Source organism: Pongo pygmaeus, chromosome 6 (genome assembly GCF_028885625.2).
Source record: "Pongo pygmaeus isolate AG05252 chromosome 6, NHGRI_mPonPyg2-v2.0_pri, whole genome shotgun sequence".
NCBI classification, from domain to species: domain Eukaryota; kingdom Metazoa; phylum Chordata; class Mammalia; order Primates; family Hominidae; genus Pongo; species Pongo pygmaeus.
In genome coordinates, this window is record NC_072379.2 from 23013369 (window position 1) to 23040529 (window position 27161).

At 48.8% G+C, this 27161-nt stretch overlaps 1 protein-coding gene and 1 pseudogene across 3 annotated transcripts in view; one reads left to right on the plus strand and one right to left on the minus strand.

Annotated features, from left to right (window-relative positions):
* The window catches only part of LOC129040255 (beta-glucuronidase-like), a 31115-nt gene extending 6083 nt beyond the window's left edge, over nucleotides 1-25032 (minus strand). The window contains exons 1-8 of one of the 3 annotated variants that reach the window (XM_063668339.1): nucleotides 24896-25032; nucleotides 22557-22608; nucleotides 21342-21441; nucleotides 18666-20969; nucleotides 13382-13976; nucleotides 11718-11903; nucleotides 11233-11408; nucleotides 10894-11037 (exon numbers count right to left, since the gene is read on the minus strand). In XM_063668339.1, coding sequence (XP_063524409.1) covers nucleotides 10894-11037; nucleotides 11233-11408; nucleotides 11718-11903; nucleotides 13382-13510 — 635 coding nt within the window. In that variant the 5' untranslated portion in view covers nucleotides 13511-13976; nucleotides 18666-20969; nucleotides 21342-21441; nucleotides 22557-22608; nucleotides 24896-25032. Of the gene's footprint in view, nucleotides 1-10893; nucleotides 11038-11232; nucleotides 11409-11717; nucleotides 11904-13381; nucleotides 14006-18665; nucleotides 20970-21341; nucleotides 21442-22556; nucleotides 22609-24895 lie in introns of all 3 variants that reach the window. The other 2 variants (XM_063668341.1, XM_063668340.1) reach the window with 2 other exon arrangements.
* Nucleotides 430-1323, plus strand: LOC129040253 (ATP synthase subunit a-like; annotated as a pseudogene).
* Nucleotides 25033-27161: the final 2129 nt, after the last annotated feature.

Here is a 27161-nt window from a genome sequence, read left to right on the forward strand (position 1 = left end):
CCACAGAGAAACAGCAGGTGTACCAACTAATTACAGGCTCTTCAGCAGAAACATGGGCAAATCCACATAACTCAATAAAGGGAACACAAATCTAGGGAAGAGACATCTTAAGAACGGGTTTGAGAAATTCTCAATATCTAGCCTGGCTCACTTTGGGAGGCCGAGGCTGGCAGATCACGAGGTCAAGAGATCGAGACCATCCTGGATAACACAGTGAAACCCCGTCTCTAATAAAAATACAAAAAAAAAAATTAGCCGGGCGTGGTGACGGGCACCTGTAGTCCCAGCTACTCGGGAGGCTGAAGCAGGAGTATGGCGTGAATCTGTGAGGCGGAGCTTGCAGTGAGCCGAGATTGCGCCTCTGTACTCCATCCAGCCTGGGCGACAGAGCGAGACTCCGTCTCAAAAAAAAAAAAAAAGCTACCCCAGTGTTAACCTTTTCAGTTAAAGGCTGAGAGAAATCACACCTCTCTACAGTGAATGCCTCAACTAGATACTTCCACATGACCAATTACTATTATATCAACAATCATAACTTTATTCTCCATTATTCAACTAAAACTATCAAAGTTCATTTACCACACACCCCCTACACCAAAAATAATTAAAACACAAAAACGTTAACAACCCTTGAGAACTAAAATGAACGAAAATCAGTTCACCTCATTTACTGCCCCGACAATCCTCGGTTTACCTGCAGCAGCACTCATCATCATCTTTCCCACCAAACTGCTTCCAACCTCCAACTATCTAATCAATAACCGATTGATTTCTATTCAACAATGACTAGTTCAACTTGTTCTAAAACAAATAATAATCACACATACTATTAAAGGATCAACCTGATCCCTTATACTAATATCCCTAATTCTCTTTATTGCCTTAACCAATCTCCTTGGGCTTCTACCCCACTAATTTACACCAACTACCCAACTATCAATAAATCTCAGTATAGCAATCACCTTATGAGCAGGCACAGTAATCACAGGTTTCCACTTTAAAACCACAAACTCCTTAGCTCACTTCCTACCACAAGGCACACCCATACCACTTACCCCTATACTAGTAATCATCCAAACTGCTAGTCTACTTATTCAACCAATGGCACTAGCTGTACGTTTAACAGCCAACATTACAGCTGGTCACTTACTCATACACTTAATTGGAGGAGCCACACTAGTATTACCAACTATTAACCTCCCCACAGCTTTAATCACCCTTATTATTCTAATTCTATTGACCACTCTCGAATTCACTGTGGCCCTTATCCAAGCTTATGCTTTTACACTATTAGTAAGCCTTTATTTATATGACAACACATAATGACCCACCAAACACACACTTATCATTTCATCAAACCCAGCTCTTGGCCGTTAACAGGGGCTCTCTCAGCTCTCCTAGTAACATCCAGCTTAGCTATATGATTTCACTTTAACTCTGTTACTCTTTTAACCTTAGGCCTACTAACCAATACACTGACTATATATCAATGGTGGCATGATATTATCCGAGAAAGTACATTTCAAGGCCACCATACAACAATTGTCCAAAAAGGACTCTGATATGGAATAGTCCTATTTATTATCTCAGAAGTATTTTTCTTTGCTGGATTCTTCTGGGCATTCTACCATTCTAGTCTAGTCCCAACTCCAGACCTAGGAGGACACTGACCCCTAACAGGCATTTCTCCCTCGACCCTCTGGAAGTACCCCTCCTGAACACATCTGTATTACTTGCATCAGGGGTTTCAATTACTTGAGCCCATCACAGCCTAAGAGAAGATAATCGAAAACAAATAATTCAAGCACTACTTATCACAACTACCTTAGGTATTTACTTCACCCTCCTACAAGTCTCAGAATACTCTGAGGCTCCCTTTGCTATTTCCGATGGAATTTATGGCTCAACATTCTTTATAGCTACAGGTTTTTAAGGACTTCATGTCATTATTGGATCAACATTCCTCACTATATGTCTCCCCTGCCAATTAAAATATCACTTTACATCTAGCCATCACTTTGCCTTTGAAAACGCCACCTGATATTGACACTTTGTAGAATGTAGTATGACTATTCTTGTATATTTCTATTTACTGATGAGGATCTTACTCTTTCAGTATAAACAGTACCACTGACTTCCAATTGTTTAGTTTAGACAACATCCAAAAATGAGTAATTAACCTAATACTAGCCTTCGTAATCAACACCCTATTAGGCCTATCACTAATAGTTATATTTTGGCTCCCACAACTTAATATTTATATAAAAAAATCCAGCCCCTATGAATGCGGATTTGACCTGTTATCCTCCGCCCGCATTCCCTTCTCCATAAAATTTTTTCTAGTAGCCATCACATTCCCCCTATTTAACTCAGAAATCGCCCTACTACTTACTACCCTTGCCATAAGCCCTTCAAACAAGCAATCTGACACTAATAAACAGCACAGCCCTTATGCTAGTTATCATTTCAGTCCTAGGGTTAACTTATGAATGAACTCAAAAAGGATTAGATTGAACTGAATTGGTAGATCATTTAAGCCAAAATAAATGATTTCGACTCATTAAATTATGATACAACATATTTACCAAATGCCCTCTATTTATATCAATATCATATTAGCATATACCATATCACTTCTGGGGATATTAATCTATCGATCCCACCTGATAGCATCCCTACTATGCCTAGAAGGAATATTATCATTATTCATCATAAATACCCTTATACCTTTAAATATATATTTCACCCTGGCATTCATAATACCCATTATCCTCCTAGTATTTGCTGCCTGCGAAGCCGCAGTGGGCCTTGCCTCACCAGTTTCAATCTCCAACACCTATGGCCTAGACTATGTATACAACCTAAATTTACTTCGATGCTAAAAATTATTATTCCAACAATTATACTGCTACCAATAACATGATTCTCTAAAAACTCAATAATCTAAATCAATATGACTATTCACAGCCTAATCATTAGCTTCATTGCCCTATTATTTTTTAATCAATTCAATGACAATCTATTCAACTTTTCATTAAGTTTCTCTTCTGATCCACTGACATCACCTCTCCTAATCTTAACAGCCTGACTACTACCTCTTATAATTATAGCAAGCCAGTACTACCTGTACAATGAGTCACCCCCATGGAAAAAGCTTTATATTTCCATATTGATTACCCTACAATTTTCTTTAGTTATGGCATTCACAGCCACAGAACTTATTACATTTTATATTCCCTTTGAAGCTACACTCATCCCTACCTTAATTATTATCACCCCCTGGGGTAACCAACCAGAACACCTCAATGGAAGCTCATATTTCTTATTTTATACACTAGTGGGATCTCTTCCCCCTACTTATTATACTTATTTATCCTCAAAATACCTTAGGTTCGCTGAACATGATAATAATATTTAACACCCAAGAACTACTAATTTCCTGATCAAATAACCTTATATGATTACTATGTGTTATGGGTTTTATAGTAAAAATACCCCTATATGAACTTCACCTATGACTTCCTAAAGCCCACGTAGAAGCCCCTATTGCTGGCTCAATAGTACCTACAGCAGTTCTCCTAAAACCAGGCAGCTATGGCATAATATGGCTTACCCTTATCCTCAGCATCCTGACAGAATATACAGCCTACCCCTTCCTCATGTTATCCTTATGAGGGATAGTTATGATAAGCTCTATTTGTCTACAACAAACTGATCTAAAATCACTTATTGCATATTCTTCCGTAAGCCATATAGCACTTGTTATTATGTCTATCCTCATTCAAACCCCCTGAAGCTTTACCGGTGCAATTACCCTCATAATTGCCCATGGACTTCCTTCATCCTTACTACTCTGCCTAGCACATTCAAACTATGAGCAAATCCATAGCCAAATCATATTACCCTCTAGAGGGCTTCAAACACTACTCCCACTAATAGCCTTTTGATGACTTACAGCAAATCTTACTAACCTTGCCTTACCCCCCACCATTAATCTAATGGGAGAACTCTTTGTAATGGTGGCTTCATTCTCCTGATCAAACATCACCATTATGCTTATAGGACTTAAAATTAATCACAGCCCTTTATTCCCTATACATACTTATCACAATACAACAAGGAACACTTACATATTACATTAATAGCATTAAATCTTTCTCTACACAAGAAAATATACTAATACACACACACCTTGCACCTATTCTCCTATTATCCCTAAACCCTAAGATTACTATAGGTTTTATACCCTGTAAATATAGTTTAATCAAAGCATTAGATTGTGGGTCTAATAATACAAGTCTGCAACTTTTTATTTACTGAGAAAGTATGCAAGAACTGATAACTCATTCCCGTGTGCCTAACAACATGGCTTTCTCAAGTTTCAGAGGATAAGAGCTATCCATTGGTCTTAGGAACCAAAAATACTGGTGCAACCCCAAATAAAAGTAATAATCACGTATTTTTCCATTACTACAATATAATCTCCTTAACCTTATCAATTACTACCACCTTAAGCAACCCTCACAAGAACTCGTATCCATATTACGTAAAAATATCTATCGCATGCACCTTCACCATTAGCCTCATTCCCACAATGTTTGTGGATATAGACCAAGAAGCTATCATCTCAAACTGACACTGAATAACAATCCAAACCCTTAAACTCTCACTAAGCTTCAAACTAGACTACTTCTCCATAAAATTTATCCCAGTAGCACTATTTGTCACCTGATCTGTTATAGAATTCTCGATACATAAAATCAGATCCTAACAATCAATTTTTCATTTACTTATTTTTCTCACCACAATATTAATTCTAGTTACCGCCAACAACCTTTTTCAACTTTTTATTGGATGAGAAGGCGTAGGAATTATGTCTGTTTTACTAACTGGCTGATGACACGGCCGAGCAGATGCTAATGCAGCAGCCCTCCAAGCGATTCTGTATAACCGCATTGGTGATATTGGCTTCATTTTAGCTGTAGAATGATTCCTCTCATCTTACAATACATAAGAACCTCAGCGAGCATTTATCCTAAATCCTACCCCTGATCTTCTTCCATTAATTGGCCTTCTCTTAGCAGCAGCAGGAAAGTCAGCTCAATTTGGCCTCCACCCCTGACTTCCTTCCGCCATGGAAGGTCCAACCCCAGTCTCAGCCCTATTCCACTCTAGTACTATAGTTGTAGCAGGAATTTTCCTGCTTATCCACTTCCACCCCTTAATAGAAAATAATATGTTAATCCAAACTCTTACAATGTGTTTAGGGGATACTACCACCTTATTTACAGCAATTTGTGCTCTAACACAAAATGTGATCAACAAAATCGTAGCATTCTCCACCTCAAGTCAACTAGGCCTTGTAATAGTCACAATTGCCATGAATCAATCACACCTAGCATTCCTACACATCTGCACCCACACCTTTTTTAAAGCTATATTATTTATATGTTCAGGATCCGTCATCCATAACCTCAACGATGAACAAGATATCCGAAAAATAGGAGGACTGTTTAAGACTTTACCCCTTACTTCCTCCTCTCTTATTATTGGCAGCCTACCACTTACGGCTATGCCTTTCCTCACAGGCTTTTACTCTAAAGATCTCATTATCAAAACCACAAACACATTCCTATACCAACGCCTGAGCCCTCTCTACTACTCTTATTGCCACTTCCCTAGCAAGTGTCTATAATATCCAAATTATTTTCTTTGCTCTAATAGGACAATCCCACTTCCCAACCCTAATCAGCATTGACAAAAATAACTCTTCCCTAATAAACTCAATTAAATGCCTTATATTCGGCAGTATCTTCGCTGGGTTTCTTTTCACCAATAGCATTATCCCTACTTCATCCCCCCAAACAACAATATCACCTCACCTAAAACTCACAGCCCAAGGTATAACCATCCAAGGACTCTTACTGGCAACGGAAGTTAGTTTTATAACTAATAATCTTAAGATAACATATCCATTACAAACATTCAACTTCTCCAATATATTAGGATTCTACTCAATCACAATTCACTGTACAACCCCTCACTCAAACCTATCTACAAGCCAAAACTGGCATCACTTCTGCTAGACCTAATTTGACTAGAAAAGTCCATACCAAAGACAATTTCACAGACCCAACTCACAGCCTCCATTACCATAACTACTCAAAAAGGCCTCAGTAAATTTTATTTTTTCTTTTGTTATTCCATCCTTTTTAACTTTACTCTTAATTATCTAATCTGTTACCCAGAGTAATTCAACTGCAACATAAATAATAACAATGTTCAACCAGCAACTACCAACAATCAATACCCATAATTATATAAGGCACCCGCACCCACAGAATCCTAATGTATTAACCCTGGCACCTCCCCCTCAAAAATTATTCAATTTCCCACACTAATAAAATTAACTATGATGACCACTCCATCATACTCACTATTCATCAAAGTAACAACAACTCTATTAGTAGCCCCAATAATAAAGTTTCTAAAACCTCAATACTTGATCCTCATGCCTCAGGGTATTCCTCAATTGCCAACACCACAGTATAACCAAAAACAACCATCATCCTCCCCAAATAAACAAAAAAGACTATTAGTCCCATAAAAGCCCCACCATAATTCAACACAATAACACAACCTACAGCACCACTAAGAATTAACCCTAAACCCCCATAAATAGGAGAAGGTTTAGAAAAAAACCCTACAAATCCCATAACAAAAGAACACTTAGTAAGAATAAAGCATATGTCATTATTCCCACATGGGTTATAGCCATGACTAATGATACGAAAAACCATCATTGTACTTCAAGAACACTAATGACCATTATATGTAAAACAAACCCACTACTAAAAATCATTAATTACTCATTCATTGATCTCCCCACACCATCTAATATCTCTATATGATGAAACTTCGGCTCACTTCTTGGTACCTGTTTCTGGCCATACACTACACACCAGATACCCCAATTGCTTTCTCTTCTATTGCCCATATTAACCGAGATGTGGACTATGGCTGAAGAGTCCGCTATTTTCACACTAATGGCTCTTCAACATTCTTCATCTGCCTCTTCCTACACGTCAGCCGAGGCTTATATTATGGGTCATTCGTATATTTAGAAACCTGAAACACTGGCATTATCCTCCTACTCATAACCACAGCAACAGCATTTATACGCTATGTGCTTCCATGAGGCCAGATACCATTCTGAGGCGCTACAGTAATCACAAACCTACTATCAGCCATCCCATACATTGGAACTGATCTTGTTCAATGAATCCGAGGTGGATTTCCAGTTGACAAAGCCACTCTTACACGATTCTTCACCTTCCACTTCATTTTACCTTTCACCATAATAGCCCTGACAATTCTCCACCTTTTATTCCTACACAAAACAGGGCCTAATAACCCTTCAGGAATTTCATCACATTCTGACAAAATCACCTTCCACCCTTACTACACAACCAAACATATTCTAGGTTTAATTTTTCTGCTCATTTTAATAATTCTAGTACTGTTTCTGCCTGACCTCCTGAGCGACCCAGATAATTACAACTTAGTCAACCCCCAAATACCCTGCCCCACATAAAACCACAGTGATACTTTTTATTTGTATATACAATCTTATGATCCATCCCCAATAAACCAGGAGGTGTACTGGCCCTTCTATTATCCATTCTCATTCTAGCAGTTATACCTGCACTCCACAAATCCAAACAACAAAGCATAATATTCTGCCCATTAAGTCAATATCTGTTCTGAATCTTAGTCACCGACGTATTCACACTCACATGAATCAGAGGACAGCCAGTTGAACATCCTTTTATTACCATCGGACAGATAGCATCTATGATGTATTTCTCTATTATTCTTGTTCTCTTACCACTCACTGCCCTAATCAAGAATAAACTACTTAAATGAAACTGCCCTTGTAGTATAATCCAATATGCCAGTCTTGTAAAGCAGAAATGGAGAGTCCTTTCCCTAGGGCAACTCAGAGAAAAAGCATTCCCACTTCATCATCAACACCCAAAGCTGAGATTCTAATTAAACTATTCTGTATTCTTTTTGGCACGCATTTTAACTACTATGTAAGTACTGACCATCAGCACTAATACATTAATACTTTTATGTACTTCGTGCATTACTGCTAGTCCCCATGAATAATATATAGTACTATCAATGCTTGATTGTACACAGTACATTCACAGATTGTATGACATTACAGGCTTGCTCCACAAGCATATAAGCAATTATTAGCAATTTCTTAACTATCGTATATAATACTACACTTAGAGAACTAGTTCCATATGGATATCACCTAGTACTCAAAATTCTTAATATTACATAGTACATTCATTGGTTCATTAGACATAGCACATTTCAGTCAAAACCACCCTCCCAACATGGTTATCTCCTACAAAATTTTGGTCTTTTAGTCTACCAACCTCCGAGAAATCATCATCCCACTTGGACATGTTACCCTCCTCGCTCCGGGCCCGTAATACTTGGGGGTGACTATACTGAAACTATACCTGGCATCTGGTTCTTAGCTCAGGGTCATAAAACTAAGACTGCCTATACGTTCCCCTTAAATAAGACATCTCGATGGACTAGTGACTATCACCATATTAACCAGACACGGGAGCACTGTCACGCATTTGGTATTTTTAACTTTTGGGGATGCTATCACTCACCATCGCAAAAGGCCTGGTCCCCTTGCCATCAGCTGTAGTCATACTTGGATTTGACTTCCACCAAACCAAAAATTGTAGAAATTGCACCTACTCCTCATGTGATCCACTCGACTCGGCCTCCCAAAGGGCTGGAATTACAGGCATAAGCCACCGTGTCTGGTGCTTTTTTTCAATTTAAAAAAAGATTTTTTTGACCAGGCAGAGTGGTCACACCTGTAACCCCAACATTTGGGGAAGCTGAGGTGGAAGGATCGCTTGAGCCCAGGAGTTCAAGACTAGCCTGGTTAACATAGGGAAACCACTTCTTCCCTAAAAATACAAAAAATTAGCCTAGTGTGGTGGTGTGTGCCTGTAGCCCCAGCAGCCCCAGCTACTTGGAAGGCTGAAATGGGAGGATTGCTTGAGCCAGGAGTTCGGGGCTGCAGTAAGATACATCTTAAGGCAGGGTAGGTAGTCAAGGAAGCGAACACGTCCTTGAGACATGCCAATCACAGCGCTGAGACATGTGACATGTGAACAAGCATGTACAGCTACTGTGCATATGCAACCAAAGGACAGCCCAAAACGTGCTTACACCTCTACCCAGCTCCTTAGGAATTCACCATGGAAGACTCCCAGAAAAGGAGTTTCCCCAGTAATAATCAGCGCTGTCTCATTGCTATGAGCAGCCTGCCCTGAATTCTCTCTCTCAGGGTGAACTGTGTATTTTGCACTTTACTAATTTTTTTGAGAAGGGGTCTCGCTCTGTCACCCAGGCTGGAGTGCTGTGTTGCAATCTCAGCTCACTGCAACCTCCACCTCACAAGTTCAAGCAACTCTCCCATCTCAACCACCCGAGTAGCTGGTATTACAGGCACACGCCACCACACCAAGCTAATGTTGGCCAGGCTGATTTGAACTCCTAAGTTCAAGTGATCCACCTGTCTCGGCCTCCAAAAGTGCTGAGATTAGAGGGATGAGCCACTGTGTCCGGGCTATTCTGCACTTAACTTCCAAAATATTTTTTTCTTTGCAATAAATTGCTCTATGCTGCATCGCCTTTGCTGTGTGATTCTTGTTTAAATTCTTATTTATTTATTTATTTGAGACAGGGTCTCACTATGTTGCCCAGGAGGGTCTCGAACTTTTGAGCTTAAGCGATTTGTCCACCTTGGCCTCCCAAGACAGACATTAACCACCGCACCCAGCCTAAACCCTTTTAAACTCAGAACTGCAGCCCCAAAACAGCTGTCAATAATCTCGCCACTGTACTCCAGCATGGGCAACAGTGCAAGGCCTCATCTCAGAAAAAGAAAAAGATATATTTAAAAAAAGAAAAAAAACTTTAAAAATCCTTACACTCTGGGATGCTGAGGTGTGTGCATCATCTCAGGTCAGGAGTTCAAGTCCAGCCAGGCTAACACGGTGAAACCGTCTCCACTAAAAAAAATACAAAAATTAACTGGGCATGGTGGCAGGTGCCTGTAATCCCAGCTACTCAGGAGGCTGGCGCAGGAGAATCCTTTGAAGCCAGTAGGCGGAGGTTGCAGTGAGCCGAGATTGTACCACTGCACTCCAGCCTGGTCAACAGAGTAAGACTACATCTCAAAAAAAAAAAAAAAAAAAACACAGGGTCTCCCTCTGTTGCCCAGGCCGGAGTGCAGTGGCATAGTCATAGCTCATTGCACCCTTGACCTCCCAGGCTCAAGTGATTCTCCTGCCTCAGCAGCTGGGACTACCGGCACACATCACCATGCCTGACTAATTTTTTAATTTTTTTGTGGTGATGGTCTCGCTATGTTGCCCAGGCTGGTCTTGAACTCCTAGCCTCAAGTGATCCTTCTACCAGGGCCTCCTTGCAAAGAGCTGAGAGGACAGGCATAAGCCACTGTGCCTGTTCCCCCGAAGCTGCCTGTTCCTTGAGCACGATGTGTAGCAAGGGGAGCTGGAGTGAGACCAGCACCATGGGGAAGGGACAGGACAGCCACCCTGAGCTGTGTGACGTTAGGCCAAACTCCTCTTCTCCAAGCAAGGTCAACCACATGGGTGATTTCAGGAGCCTGTGTCCGCTCAGACAGGCTGGATTTTAGCTTTGTAGGTGGATGGGAACCTGTAAGGGTTTAGAGATGCTGGGAGCACCTTTTTCCTGGGAGAGCCTTCCAAACAGGGAACAAATAGAGCCACTCTGGGTCCCGCGGAGGGAAGATCCTACCAGAAGCCCTCACCACTGTCCTGCTCCACGCCGGTGGTGACAGTGATGTCGTCGATGTAGGTGGTGGGTGTCGTGTACAGAAGCACAGACCGCTGCAGTCCCGCGTACTTGAAGATGTCAGTCTGTGTTCTGGACAAAGCAACCCTTGGGATACCCAGGGTGGGAGGACTGTGGTTCACTGGGCCCTTGCCCTGGGTCCTTTGACTTCAGCTCACAGGCCTCCCCAGCCTCCCCAGATCCAGGGCCTCCACTCTGCGAAGACCACCCTGTCCCTAGCAGGAAGACCACAGGGTGGGATGGGAAGGTGGGTGCGTGCGGTGGAGACAGGATGGTACCCACTTGGAGGTGTCGGTCATGTAGCAGATGGTCCCTGGTGGCAAGGTCCCCTCCCCCTTGGGGTTGAGCATATTATTGATGGTGATTAGTGATGTGGAGGCAGGAGGGCAGGGGCCCCACCTGGACCATGCTGCTGATGTCAGCCCCTCATGCTCTAGCGTGTTGACACCATTCACCCACTGCAGACACAGGAGATATGGGTAAGGGGTGGCAGGTCAGGGCATGAGAGGCCCTGCTATCGGGCACTCCCTCACATAACCTGCAGCATGGGGCTCAGGGGCCTGCCAGGCAGATGGGAAGAATGGCACCCCGATGGGGTAGATCAGGCCACCTATCCCCCTACACAGGACATAGCCCCCAGGGCAGGGCAGAGCAGGCACCCCCACCATCCCACCCCAGAAGACAGGCTGTGGGTGGTTGCTAGGGGTCCCATGCTGGTCGGCGGCCATTCTCACCCACCCACCCTGCCTGCTCCTGGCTGCACTGACCACGATGTCATAGGAGTGGGCACTGCCAATCCTCAGCACCACTCTTGTGCGCAGGTCCTGGGTCCATTGCTCCGGCAGGGTCACCTCCCATTCGTACAACACATAGCTAACAAAATGTCGCAGGCGCCAGTCCTGGCCAATGTCGTTGAAGCTGGAGGGAACCAGCACGTCCAGGGTGGGGCCCGACTGCGGAGAGAGGGGCCAGGCTCAGTTCCTAGGTCCCCAAAAAGATCTGGGGTCAGTGTGCTGCACAGCTGTGCCACCCAGGCCTAGCGCAAGTCCTGACATATAGCAGGAACCCTTGGCGGAACGTACAGATAACTTGCTGCAACAAGTCAACTGCCAGGGCGGTTTGTGCACCTGGGCCAGTGGGGCCAGGAGTTCCTCCTCGGGAGTGGATGGGGCCCAATATCTCCTGAGACAGATGACCTACTGCCTGTCACAGGGAGGAAGGCTGGTTGGGGGGATGGGGGAGCTTTGCTTAGGACACTGTGAGTGGGGCGCACGCTAGCACACAGCCCTCTCCTCTTCCTCCTGTACTGAATGTCGCAAAGTCAGAAAAAGAGAATGTAGAATAGGCAAACGCAGCCCAGACCTCACCTGGTCCCATTTCTCTACTGACCACATCCAAGTCAGAAGGGGAACAGAGGTGGCGTCCTTGGCCTGATGTCATGTCCTGTCCTCTATCTGAACCTTGAAAACCAAGGGACCTTCCTGCCTCAGCAGAGCTGACCTCAGAACGTCTAAACTGTCCCCTCTTCCCAATCCCCAGGCCCGGCTCTGTGCAGTACATGCCGCTCTGGCTAGATGAGTGTCTGGGTGGCTCATGCCTGTAATCAGCGCTTTGGGAGGTCAATGTGGGAGGATGGCTTGAGGCCAGGAATTTGAGACCAGCCTGGGCAACATAGTGAGACCCTGTATCTTAAAAAAAAAAAAGCTTTTTGTTTTTTTTTTTTTTGAAATGGAGTCTCACTCTGTCACCCAGGCTGGAGTGCAGTGGCGTTATCTCGGCTCGTTGCAACCTCCGCCTCCCGGGTTCAAGCGATTCTCCTGCCTCAGCCTCCCAAGTAGCTGGGATTACAGGAATGAACCAACCACACCTGGCTAATTTTTATATTTTAGTAGAGGCAGTGTTTCACCATGTTGGCCAGGCTGGTCTCGAACTCCCGGCCTCAGGTGATTCGCCCGCCTGTGCCTCCCAAAGTGCTGGGATTACAGGAGTGAGCCACCTAGCCTGTCCAAGTTTTTTTTCTAATTAGCCAGGCGTGGTCACCCCAGCTAACTTGCAAGGCTGGGGCAGGAGAATCACTTGAGCTCAATGGATTGCACCACTCAGCTCCAGCCTGGGTGACAGGGCCAAACCCAGTCTCCAAAAAATTTAAAAATTAAAAATAAACATCAAAAAGGAAACTGCCCGGGCTCACCCTTCACCTCAGGAGGGGGCTCGGCAGGAGCGCTTCCTCCTCTTCCCACCTCCTCTGCCTCGGTCTTCCCAGTTTCTCCGGGTCCGCGTCCCCCAGTCCCGCTCCAAGCCCATTGACCTTTAACCTCCTTTGGGCCCCCAGCTCCGGGATGCCCAGGGGAAGGAGCCTGCAGGGGGCTGGGGCTCCTCTATCCCACTGCTGGGCTTCTGGGCGCCTCCTGGCCCTGCCCCGAGTCCTCACCTCCTGCAGCAGCCGCAGGTACCACTGCTCCTTAAAGCCCTGGCGTCGGTTGTCCAAATCGGCGGGGAAGCTCCAGAGGCCACCCAGCTCCTTGGGCTCCCGCGACAGGCTCTCCTGGGGGTACAGCATCCTCCCTTGCAGTGCCAGTGCACAGCAACAGCGGCCCAAATGCCGTGCAGGCCACACCTGTCCACTAGGTCACACTTTCCGCTCCACTGCTTGGCCACCATCTGCAGGGCTAAGAGCAGAGCAGGAGGAGGCCGCGGACAGGTCGCATCAGGTACCTGAGACGATCCGCGCCATCTTTGCTGAGGGCGAGCGCCAGGCCTAGAGGAGCGGGATGGGCCTGGTGCTGCCCAGTGGGGCCTGCAGCTGGAACCCCGGGCTAGGCCTTTGGGGAAGCGGGACCCTCACTCTCCGGCCCAGCCAAGAAGGGCAAGGTCGGTTCCCCACCCCAGCACAGTCTGGACGATCCAGGGCCGCAGGCCAGGACAGAACCCCTGAGATTGGTGGGATCCCCGTTTCTTCAAGGAGCACCTTCTCTTGCTTTCCATAGCAGGAATTTGAGCAGGCCACAGCGGAGCCTCTTCCATGCCTGTTGGATGCAATAGAGTGAGATTCCACCTTGGGAGGCCAAGGTGGGCAGACTGCTTGAGTCCAGGAGTTTGAGACCATGGCAAAACCCTGTCTCTACTAAATATACAAAAATACTAAATACCAAAATACAAAAACTAAGGCTAGGCATAGTGGCTCACACCTGTAATCTCAGCACTTTGGGGGCCAACGTGGGAGGATCTCTTGAGGAAAGGAATTTGAGACCAACCTAGGAAACGTAGTGAGATCCCAATCTCTACAAAAAATAAAATTAAGGCCGGGAGTGGTGGGTCATGCCTGTAATCCTAGTACTTTGGGAGGCTGAGGCAGGCAGATCACAAGGTCAGGAGTTCGAGACCAGCCTGGTCAATATGGTTAAACCCCGTCTCTACTAAAAATACAAAAAAATCAGCTGGGTGTGGTGGCATGCGCCCGTAATCCCAGCTGCTCGGGAGGCTGAGAGAGGAGAACCACTTGAACCCGGGAAGAAGAGGCTGCAGTGAGCCAAGATCACGCCACTGTACTCCAGCCTGGGCCACAGAGGGACACTGCTTCCAAAAAAAAAAAAAAAAAAGAAAAGAAAGAAAAGAAAAGAAAAAAGAAGAAATGAGCAGCCTGGTAGGAAGATGGGGCAGCCCTGAAAGGCTCAGTGAATGTACCAGCCTGAAGCTAACACTCCGCAGATCTGGGATGCTGCCTTCCAAGATGTGGTACACGCTGACAGCTTTCTTTTCCCTCTTCCTCCTCCCCCTCATTTAAAGGCAGGAGCCAGCATGCCTGGCTGTTTATTCCTCTTCCCTCTCCTACTTTACAGGCGTGAGCCATCAAGCCTGGCTTCCTCCTCCTCCTCCTTCACAGGTGTGAGCCACCTCCTCTGGTTCTTTGTTGTCCTCCTCATTTAAAGGCGGGAGCCACTGCCTGGCTATTACTTTCTCCTCCTCATTCTCCTTTACAGATGTGAGCCACCACGCCTGACTGTTTCTTCCTCCTCCTCCTCTACAGACCTGAGCCACCTTGCCGGGATGTTTCCTCCTCCTTCCTCTCCTTTAGTCATCAGCCACAACTGGCTGTTTTTTCCTCCTCCTCCTCCTCCACTTTTACAGGTGTGAGCCACCACGCCTGTTTTCTCCTCCTCCTCTTACACATGTGGGCCGCTGTTTCCTCCTCCTCCTTCTCCTCCTTTACAGGTGTGAGCCATCCCACCTGGCTGTTTCCTTTTCCTTCCTCTCTTCCTCCTTTACAGATGTGAGGCACCACGACTGTTTTTTCCTCCTCCTTTGCAGGTGTGAGCCACCAAGCCTGGCTGTTTCCTCCTCCTTCTCCTTTAACAGGCATGAGCCACGGCACCTGGCAGTTTCCTCCTCCTCTTCCTTTACAGGCGTGAGCCACCACACCTGGCTGTTTCCTCCTCCTCCATAAGTATGAGCCACCTCGCCTGGCTGTTTCCTCCTCCTGCTCCTCCTCCACCTCCTCCTCCTCCTCTTATACAGGCGTGAGCCACCGTGCCTGTCTCCTCCTCCTCCCCCTCCTCCGTCTTCTGGCATGAGCCACTTCACCTGGCTGTTTCCTCCTCCTCCTCCTTTACAGGCCTGAGCCACCAAGTCTGGCTATTTCCTCCACCTCCTCCTCCTCCTCCTCCTCTTTGACAGGCATGAGCCACCACGCCTGGCTGTTTCCTCCTCCTCCTCCCTCCTCCTCCTTCTCTTTCATAGGCGTGAACCATCTCGCCTGGCTGTTTCCTCCTCCTCCTCCTCTTTTACAGGCGTGAGCCACCACACTTGGCTGTTTCCTCTTCCTCCTCTTTTACAGGCGTGAGCCACCGTGCCTGTTTCCTCCTCCTCCACCTCCTCCTCTACAGGCGTGAGCCTCTGTGCCTGGCTGTCCTCCTCCTCTTTTAGAGGCGTGAGCCACCACCCCTGGCTGTTTCCTCCTCCTCCTTCTCTTTTACAGGCATCAGCCACCATGTTTCCTCCTCCTCCTCCTCCACAGGCATGAGACACCACACCTGGCTGTTTCCTCCTCCTCCTCTCCTCTTTTAGGGGCGTGAGACAACACACCTGGCTGTTTCCTCCTCCTCCTCTTCCTCTTTTAGGGGAGTGAGACACCACGCCTGGCTGTTTCCTCCAACTCTTCCTCCTCCTTCATAGGCCTGAGCCACCATGCATGGCTATTTCCTCCTCCTCTTTTAGGAGTCTGAGACACCACGCGTGGCTCTTTCCTCCTCCTCCTTTACAGGCGTGAGCCACCACGCCTGGCTGTTTCCTCCTCCTCCTCCTCTTACAGGTGTGAGCCACAACACATCGCTGTTTCTTCCTCCTCCTCCTCCTCCTTTAACAGGCATGAGCCATGGCACCTGGCAGTTTCCTCCTCCTCTTCCTCTACAGGCGTGAGCCACCACACCTGGCTGTTTCCTCCTCCTCCATAAGCATGAGCCACCTTGCCTGGCCATTTACTCTTCCTGCTCCTCCTCCACCTCCTCCTCCTGTAGAGGCGTGAGTCACCATGCCTGGCTGTTTCCTCCTCCTCCTCTTTCACAGGCGTGAGTCACCATGCCTGGCTATTTCCTCCTCCTCCTCTTTTATAGGCATGAACCACCATGCCTGGCTGTTTCCTCCTCCTCCTTCATAGGCATCAGCCACCTCGCCTGGCGGTTTCCTCCTCCTCCTCTTTTATAGGCATGAACCACCATGCCTGGCTGTTTCCTCCTCCTCTTTCATAGGCATCAGCCACCTCGCCTGGCTGTTTCCTCCTCCTCCTCCTCTTACAGGTGTGAGCCACAACACATCGCTGTTTCTTCCTCCTCCTCTAGAGGCGTGAGCCACCACACCTGGCTATTTCCTCCTCCTTTTCCTCTTTTAAAGGCACGAGCCACCATGCCTGGCTGTTTCCTCCTCCTCCTCCTTTTACACGCGTGAGCCGCTGCGCCTGTTTCCTCCTCCTCATCATCTTTTACATGCGTGAGACGCCACGCCTGTTTCCTCCTCCTCCTCCTCCTTTACAGGCCTTAGCCAACTTGCCTTGCTGTTTGCTCTTCCTTCCCCTCCTCCTTTAGTCGTGAGCCACCACAATTCGCTGATTTTTCATCCTCCTCCACCTCTGCAGGCGTGAGCCACTGCGCCTTGCTGTTTCTTCCTCCTCTTCATCCTCCTCCTCCTTTACAGGTGTGAGCCACTGAGCCTGGTTGTTCCTTCATCCTCCTTTACAGGTGTGAGCCACTGCACCCGGCTATTTGCTCCTTCTCCTCCACCACCTCCTTCACAGGCATGAGCCACCATGCCTGTTTCCTCCTGTACCTCCTCTTCTTTTACAGGCATGAGTCACCACACCTGGCTGTTTCCTCCTACTTCCCCTCCTCCTTTACAGTCCTGAGCTACCACAACTGGCTGTTTTTTCCTCCTCCTCCTCTTCCTGTGCAGGCTGAGCCCGCTGCGCCCAGCTGTTTCCTCCTCTTCCTCCTCCCCTATAGACATGAGCCACCATGCCTGGTTGTTTCCTCCTCCTCCTCCTCCTCCTCCTCTTCCTCCTCCTCTACAGACATGAGCCATCACGCCTGGCTGTTTCCTCTTCCTCCACCTTTACAGGCTGAGCCTCCGCGCCTGACATTTTCCTCCTCCTCCTCCCTTCTCCTCCTCCTTCTTTTCCTCTTTGTTTACAGGAGTGAGCCACCAAGTCTGGCTGTTTCTTCTTCCTCTTCCTCCTTTTTTTCTTCATTTTAAGATAGGGGCTTGTTCTTTTCACCCAGGCTGGAGTGCAATAGCGGGATCTCAGCTCACTGCCACCTTCACCTCCTGGGTTCAAGCAATTCTACCTCAGCCTCCCCAGTTGCTAGGATTACAGGCTCCTGCCAGCACACCCAATTTTTGTATTTTCAGTAGAGACGTGGTTTCACCATGTTGGCCAGGCTGGTCTCGAACTCCTGGCCTCAAATGATCCAAAAGCCTCAGCCTCCTACAGTGCTGGGATTGCAGGTGTGAGCCACCATGCCCACTTGGCTATTTTTTTTTTTAATGTGTTAGCTGGGGTCTTGCTAGGTTGCCCAGGTCTCCCAAAGTGCTAGGATTACAGGTGTGAGCCACCACTCCTGGCATAGGTCACTGTGATACCCTGTTTGAAAGGGATGGGGCCTGGACAGGGCAGAGGCTGTGATGGGAGCCCCCTCTTCCCTTCCCATCCATGACCCTCACTGCCCCTTGCCCAGTTTTCTCTGCTTTTTTTTAAGTTTTTTTTTTTTTTTTTTTTTTAGAAACAGGGTCTCACTCTGTTGTCCAGGCTGGAATGCAGTGGCGTGATCATAGCTCACTGCAGCCTCTACTCCTGGGTGCAAGTGATCCTCTCGCCTCAGCCTTATAAGTAACTGGGATTTACAGGCATCCGCCACCATGCTGGGCTCATTGTTTTATTATTGGGTAGAGGTAATAACACAGGGGTCTCCCTGTGTTGCCCAGGCTGGTCTCAAATTCCTGGCCTCAAGCATCCTCGCACCTTGCCCTTCCAAAGTGCTAGGATTACAGGTCACCCCGCCCTGCCTCTCCAGTCCCTGACCATCCCCACTGGCCAGCCCTGGAAAGCGCAGCAAGGAGGGAGCCAGGCTGGGGCAGGAAATACGTTAACAGCCTCCTCTTGCACCCACTTTATTTGGGGGCAGGCATGGGAGGACCTAAGCCTGCTGTGCCTGCAACAGCGCCCATACCTGGCGGATCTGCCCGTTGAAGCTGGAGCATGCAGTGCCACCCAGGGCACCGTACTGCTCCACACTGTGCCCGTAGTCCCACATGTGGCTCGCATTGCCTGAGAACAGGGGCTGGGGAAAGAGGAAGAGGTGGGCCAGGGCATTGGGCTACCCCGACCTCCAGGCACCTAGGCTCACCTCCTAGGAGGTGGCGCTGAGGCAGCTTCCTCCATGCCCTGATCTGCCTCCACTGCCTGTGCCCCTTCCCCTTTTTTTTTCTTTTTTTTCTTTTTTTAAAAAGTCTTGCTCTGTCCCCCAGGCTGGAGTGCAGTGGCACGATCTCACCTCACTGCAACCTCCACCTACCTCCCAGGTTCAAGCGATTCTCCTGCCTCAGCCTCCTGAGTAGCTGGGATCATAGTACTGTGCCACCACGCCTGGCTAACTGTTGTATTTTTAGTAGAGACAGGATTTCACCACGTTGACCAGGCTGGTCTCGAACTTCTGGCCTCAAGTGACCCTCCCACCTAGGCCTCCCAAAGTGCTGGGATTACAAGTGTGTGAGCCACCAGGCCGGTCCGCCTGTACCCCTTACTGAGCTCCCCTGCCCTCTGAGGGGCACCCCATCTCCTCACCCTCCCCCTGGCTGCTACACACTCGCCCCTTTGAGGACTGGGTAGTAGGCGAGGTCAGTGGCCAGCATGTTGGGGTGAGGGCCTGTCCCATATTCTCTCAGTGAACCTAGGGGCGTAGGTGGACGAGTGGTGAGCCCTGGGCACCCTGGGGTCTGACACTGTCAGGCCCAGGACCTGTCCCTCTGCCAGGATGTCCCTGCCTTGGGCAGATCCTCTCTTACCCATTCGGCTCTCACTCTCAGCTTGAACCATCTTCTCGTAATTATTGATCATATTTAAGTGCGCTATTAACGCTTACTGGCCTGTAGGTTTTACTGGCCTTTACGTTTTCAAAGAGTCCTTATGTTTAGCATGCATCACATGGTCCAGTAGATTAGTTTTGTTAGGAGACAGGGTCTTGCTCTGTTGCCCAGGCTGGAGTGCAGTGGCCATCATAGCCCACTGCAGCCTGGACTCAAGGGATCTTTCAGCCTTCGCCTCCCGAATAGCTGGGACTAAAGGCGTGCACACCACTGTGCCCTGCTAATTTGTTGTTGTTGATTTGGGCTTTTTTGAGACAATGTCTTGCTCTATCACCCAGGTTGCAGTGCAATGGTGCAATCATGGTTCTCTGCAGCCTTGAGCTCCTGGACTCAAGGGATTCTCCCACATCAGTCTCCTGAGTGGCTGGGACCACAGGTACACACCATCATGACTGCTAATTTAGTTTTTTTAATTTTAGAGACAGGGTCTCCCTGTGTTGCTCAGGCTGGTTTTGAACTCCTAGGCTCAAGTGATCCTCCTGCCTCAGCCTCTCAAGGCACTGTGAACTACAGACATGAGCCACTAGGCCTAGCCACTGGAGAATTTATTAAAAATACAAATTGCTGGACAGCCATGGTGGCTCACATCTGTAATCCCAGCACTTCAGGAGGCTAAGGCTAGCGGATCACCTGAGGTCGGGAGTTCGAGACCAGCCTGACCAACATGGTGAAACCCCGTCTCTACTAAAAATGCAAAATTAGCCGGGCGTGGTGGCGCATGCTTGTAATTCCAGCTACTCGGGAGGCTGAGACAAGAGAATCGCTTGAACCCGGGAGGTGGAGTTTGCGGTGAGCTGAGATCGCATCACTGCACTCCAGCCTGGGCAACAAGAGCGAAAACTCCATCTCAAAGATAAAATAAAATAAAATAAAATAAATAACAGATTACTGGGGACCACCCCCAGAATCTCTGATTCAGCCATCTAAAGTGGGGCCTCACATCACATTTCTCAGGAATTCTGAGGTGATGCTGGTGCCGCTAGTTGGGGGACTAGCTTTGAGAAACACTGCTTTCTTTTATTTTTTTTAGATGAAGTCTTGCTCTGTTACACAGGCTGGAGTGCAATGGCGCGATCTCTGCTCAATGTAATCTCCATCTCCTGGGTTCAAGCAATCCTCCCACCTCAGCCTCCCAAAGTGCTAGGATTACAGGCATAAGCCAGCGTGCCTGGCCCACGTCCTGAGGTCTCACCTGCTGTCTGACAATGGCGAAGTAAACAGAATGATGGTGCTAATGCTCAAAGTGGTCCCGGGGCAAGGTGGAGAGGGGAGGCCAGGAAAGTGGTGGGGCTCCAGGGGTTGTACCTTCGGGCGGCGCTCATGGCTGTGTGGATGCCCTCATCATCAGAGTTGAGTTTGAAGGTGCCCTTGGCCCACTCCTCAGCCACCTATAGCAGGTAGCAGCAATGCCAGGGGTCAGGTGAGCAGGCATCAGCAGCCACGAGAGCCCCTGCCCTGGTCCCACCCTATCCCTGATGACTGCCTGTCCCTGTCCAGGAGCTGAGTCCTGGAAGCACACCCTGGAAGGGGGGCATCTCGGGCCCAGCACATCTTTACCCATGAGCCATGTGGGCCACAGGGGTCACGAAAGGAGGGAGAGAGGCGGTCATCAAGGCACACAGTTAAACAGCACGTAAGAACATACTTAGTTCAACATGAAACCACAGACTGGCAACACTGCACTATCTGCTCAGGGATTTGGTGGGAGCCTGTGGCCACACAGAGGGGGCCTCGGGTGGGGCTTGGGCCACGGCAAGTACCTTGTCTAGGCCATGGAGTATCTGATCTATCTCGGCCTTGGTGAGGAGCCCTGAGATCACGCCACTGGACTACAGCCTGGGTGACAGAGCGAGACTGCATCTCAAAAGAAAAAAAAAAAAAGAGAACAAAGTGAGTGATTAAACGTGGCTCTAAGATCTCACCCATGCCCTCAATAGGTATTATTTAGCGTATGCTGTGTCAGATATTGCAGGGTACCTAGGAAGCAACAATTAATAGGACTCCTTCTCTCTCCTGAGCCCACAGTCCAATCAAAGAGAGAGCCAAAGAAATAACAGCAGTGCCTGGTGAGAACACTGGGAGAGCCAGGTTTGGGCTGCAACAGGGGCAGAGCATGGGAAAGGCTCCCTCAACCTGTGGTAGGCGAGGTAAACCTCCCCACAGAGGGGACAGCTATGAGGATACTGGATACTTGGACACCAGATAGGAATCTTTTCAGCCATGCATCGTGGGACTCATGCCTGTATTCCCAGTATTTTGGGAGCCCAAGGCAGGAGAATCACTTCAGGACAGGAGTTCAAAACCAGCATAGCAAGACTCCATCTCTACAAAAAATTTTAAAAATAGGCTGCACATGGGGGTGCATGCCTGTAGTCCCAGCTACTCAGGAGGCTGAGGCAGGGGAATCGTTTCAGCCCAGTAGTTCAAGTTTGCAGTGAGCTATGATGGCACCACTGCACTCCAGCCTGGGCAACAGAACAAGACCCTGTCTAAAAAAAAAAAAAAATGGCTAGCACAGTGGCTAATGCTTGTAATTCCAGCACTTTGGGAGGCCAAGGCAGGAAGATCAATTGAGTCCAGGAGTTCGAGACCAGCCTGGGCAACACAGCAACATCCTATCTCTAATGTCTTTTTTGTTGTTGTTGGAGACGGAATTTCACTCTTGTTGCCCAGGCTGTAGTGCAGTGGCGTGATCTCGGGTTGTAGTGCAGTGGCGTGATCTCGGCAACCTGATCCCAGGTTGCCGCAACCTGGGAGCTCAAGGCTGCAATAAGCTGTATTCAGGACATTCCACTCCAGCCAGGGTGACAGAGTGAGACCATCTCAAAAAAAAACAAAAAAAAACCGGGCCTCCCAAACATCAGAAAGCTCAGAGGACCACACCTGCCGTTCACCTCTCCTGGGCTCCTGCTGAAGCCAGGGCCACCAGATGGGGGCAAAAAACCTCCCTTAAGCAAGTCCCAAACCACCATTACCTCCAATAAGTACAGACAGGTTACTTGACGGAGATCTGGTCATTCACCAGCCCTGCAGGAGGCAAGAGAAACCAGGGCTGAGGGAGGGATATGACCTGGGCCATACAAACAGAAATGCCTCACAGCCACCACTCCCAGGCAGCCATTTATTTCTGTTGTTTTTTTTTAATTTTTTAATTTTTTTTTTTTTGAGACAAAGTCTTGCTCTCTCAACCAGGCTAGAGTGCAGTGGCGTGATCTCGGCTCACTGCAACCTTCACCTCCAGGGTTCAGGTGATTCTCCTGCCTCAGCCTCCTGAGTACCTGGGATTATAGGCGTGCACCATCATGCCCAGCAAATTTTTGTATTTTTAGTAGAGACGGGATTTTGCCACGTTGGCCAGGCTGGTCTCCAAAACCTGATCTCAGGTGATCCACCCGCCTCAGCCTCCAAAAGTGCTGGGATTACAGGAATGAGCCACCGCGTCTGGTGCTTTTAATTTTAAAAAAGACTTTTTTGGCCAGGCGCAGTGGTCACACCAGTAATGCCAACACTGGATCACTTGAGCCCAGGTGTTCGGGGCTGCAGTGAGCTACAATCTTGAGGCAGGTAGTCAAGGAAGTGACCGCGTTCTTTGGATGTGCCAACCACGGCACTGAGACATGTGACGTGTGAACAAGCAAGTACAGCTACTGTGCATGTGCACCAAGAGAATGACCCAGAACATGCTTAGAGTAACACCTCTTCCCAGCTCCTTAGGAATTCATCATGGAAGACTCCCAGAAAGGGAGTTTTCCCCATAATAATTAGTGCTGTCTCATCCTTACGAGCAGCCTGCCCTGAATTCTCTGTCTCAGGGTGAACAGTGTATTATGCACTCTGTCACCCAGGCTGGGGTGCAGTGTTGCATTCTCAGCTCACTGCAACCTCCACCTCCTGGGTTCAAGCAATTCTGCCATCTCAATCTCCTGAGTATCTGGTATTACAGGCACACGCCACCATGCCCAGCTAATATTGGCCAGGCTGGTTTGAACTCCAGGGCTCAAGTGATCCACCCACCTAGGCCTCCAAACATGCTGGGATTACAGGCATGAGTCACTGCGCCTGGGCTATTCTGCACTTAACTTCCAAAATACTTTTCCTTTGCAATATATTGCTCTATGCTGCATCGCCTTTGCTGTGTGATTCTTGTTTAAATTCTTATTTATTTATTTTATTTTTTTTGAGACAGGGTCTCACTATGTTGCCCAGGCGGATCTCGAACTTTTGAGCTCAAACGATCTGTCCACCTTGGCCTACCAAAGTGCTGGGATGACAGGCATTAACCACCATATCAAGCCTAAACTCTTTTAAACTTGGAACTGCGGCCCCCAAAACAGCTGTCAATAATCTCACCACTGCACTCCAGCCTGGGTGACAGTGCAAGGCCTCATCTCAGAAAAAGAAAAAGATATAAATTTAAAAAAGAAAAAAAAACTTTAAAACTCCTTACACTCTGGGAGGCTGAGGCAGGTGCATCACCTCAGGTCAGGAGTTCAAGTCCAGCCAGGCTAATATGGTGAAACCCCATCTCTACTAAAAAAAAAATAAAAAAATTAACCAGGGGTGGTGGCAGGTGCCTCTAATCCCAGCTACTCAGGAGGCTGAGGCAGGAGAATCTTTTGAATCCAGCCTGTGGAGGTTGCAGTGAGCTGAGATTGTACCACTGCGCTCCAGCCTGGTCAACAGAACGAAACTCCGTCTCAAAAAAAAAAAAAAACAAAAAACACAGGGTCTCCCACTGTTGCCCAGACTGGAGTGCAGTGGCGCCGTCATAGCTCACTGCACCTTTGACCTCCCAGGCTCAAGTGATTCTCCTGCCTCAGCAGCTGGGACTACTGGCACGCATCACCATGCCTGGCTAATTTTTTAATTTTTTGTGGTGATGGTCTTGCTATGTTGCCCAGGCTGGTTTTGAACTCCTGGCCTCAAGTCGTCCTCCCACCAGGGCCTCCTTGTAAAGAGCTGGGATGACAGACGTGAACCACGTCTGGCCCAGCAAAGCTGCTTGTTCCTTGAGCATGATGTGTAGCATGGGGAGGGGGAGTGAGAGCAGCACCATGGGGAAGGGACAGACTGCCACCCTGAGCTGTGTGACATTAGGCTAGACTCCTCTTCTCCAAGTGAGATCAACCACACAGGTGATTTCAGGAGCCAGTGTCCACTCAGAAAGCCTGGATTTTAGCTCTGCAGGTGGATGGGAACCTGTAAGGGTTTACAGATGCTGGCAGCACCTTTTTCCTGGGAGAACTTTCCAAACAGGGAACAAACAGAGCCACCCTGGGCCCCGTGGAGGGAGGGTCCTACCAGAAGCCCTCACCACTGTCATGCTCCACACCGGTGGTGACGGTGATGTCATCGATGTAGGTGGTGGGTGTCGTGTACAGAAGCACAGACCGCTGCAGTCCCACGTAGTTGAAGAAGTCAAAGTCTGCGTTCCGGACAAAGTAATCCTTGGGATACCTAGGGTGGGAGGACTGTGGTTCACTGGGCCCTTGCCCTGGGTCCTTTGACTTCAGCCCACATGCCTCCCAGCCTCCCCAGATCTAGGGCCTCCACTCTGAGAAAGCCACCCTGTCCCTAGCAGGAAGACCTCGGGGTGGTGCAGGAAGGTGGGTGCGTGTGGTGGAGACAGGATGGTACCCACGTGGAGGTGTTGGTCACGTAGCAGATGGTCCCTGCTGGCAAGGTGGAGGGGATGAGCATGTGGTTGATGGCGATAGTGATGCGGCGGCGGGAGGGCAGAGGGCCCACCTGAAACAGGCTGCTGATGTCGGCGTTGAAGGGGAGGTAGACCCCTCATGCTCTAGCGCGTCGATGCCATTTACCCACTGCAGACACAGGAGATATAAGGGACGGCAGGTCACGGCTTGAGGAGGGGCCCTGCTATTGGGCACTCCCTCACATAACCTGCAGCATGGGGCTCAGGGGCCTGCCAGCCAGACGGGAAGAATAACATCCCAATGGGGTAGATCAGGCCACTTATCCCCCTACACAGGGCACAGCCCCCAGGGCAGGGCAGGGCCGCCCACCATCCCACCCCAGGAGAAAGGCTATGAGTGGCTGCTGGGGGTCCCATGCTATTCAGCAGCCGTGCCCACCCACCAACCCTGCCTGCTCCTGGCTGCACTGACCATGATGGCATAGGAGTGGGCACTGCCAATCCTCAGCACCACTCTTCTGTGCAGGTCCTGGGTCCATTGCTTCAGCAGGGTCACCTCCTGTTCATACCACATCTGGCTTACAAACTGCAGCCGCCAGTCCTGGCCAATGTCATTGAAGCTGGAGGGAACCAGCATGTCCAGCGTGGGGCCCAACTGCAGAAAGAAGGGCTGGGCTCAGCTCCCAGGCCCCCAAAGGGAGCCAAGACCAGTGTGCTGCACAGCTGTGTCTTGAGACATAGCACAAGCCCTGACAGATAGCAGGGACTCCTGGCAGAACGGGCAGATAATTTGCTGATGACAGGTCAACCGTCAGGGCGGTTTGTGCACCTGGGCCAGTGGGCCCAGGAGTTCCTCCTCAGAGGGAATGGGGCCCAATATCTCCCGAGACAGGAGCAAGCCCAGAGCCACATCCCGACCCGAGGAAAGAAGGTTCAGACCCCTGACTAAGAGGCAGATGACCCACTGCCTGTCACAGGGAAGAGGGCTGGTTGGGGGGATGGGGGGCTTTGCTTAGGACACTGTGAGTGGGACCCATGCTAGCACCCAGTTCTCTCCTCTTCCTCCTGTACTGAATGCCGCGAAGTCAGAAAAAGAGGATCTAGAACAGGCAAAAGCGGCCCAGACTGCACCTGATCCCACTTCTCTGCTGACCACATCCAAGTGAGGAGGGGAACAGGGGTGGTATCCTTGGCCTGTCACGTCCTGTCCTGTACCTGAACCTTGAAAACCAGGGGACCCTCCTGCCTTGGCAGAGCTGACCTCAGGACGTCTCAACTGTCCCGTCCTCCCGATCCCTGGGCCCAGCTCTGTGCAGTGCCTGCCCCTCTGGCCCACTGAGTGTCTGGGTGGCTCATAGCTGTTATCAGAACTTTGGGAGGTCAATTGTGGTAGGATGGCTTGAGGCCAGGAGTTCCACACCAGCCTGGGCAATGTAGTGAGACCCTATATCTTAGAAAAAGTTGTTTGGTTTTCTTTTCTTTTCTTTTTTTTTTTTGAGACGGAGTCTCACTCTGTTGCCAAGGCTGCAGTGCAGCGCGGTGATCTCGGCTTACTGCCACCTCCGCCTCCCGGGTTCAAGCAATTCTCCTGCCTCAGCCTCCCAAGTAGCTGGGTATGCACCACCACACCCGGCTAGTTTTTACATTTTTAGTAGAGACAGTGTTTCACCATGTTGGCCAGGCTGGTCTTCAACTCCTGGCCTCAGGTGATCTACCTGTCTCGGCCTCCCAAAGTGCTGGCATTACAGGCATGCGCCACCAAGCACGGCCACATTTTTTTTTTTTGAGACAGAGTGTTGTTCTGTCGCCCAGGCTGGAGTGCAGTGGCGCGATCTCGGCTCACTGCAAGCTCCGCCTCCCGGGTTCACGCCATTCTCCTGCCTCAGCCTCCGGAGCAGCTGGGACTACAGGCGCCCGCCACCAC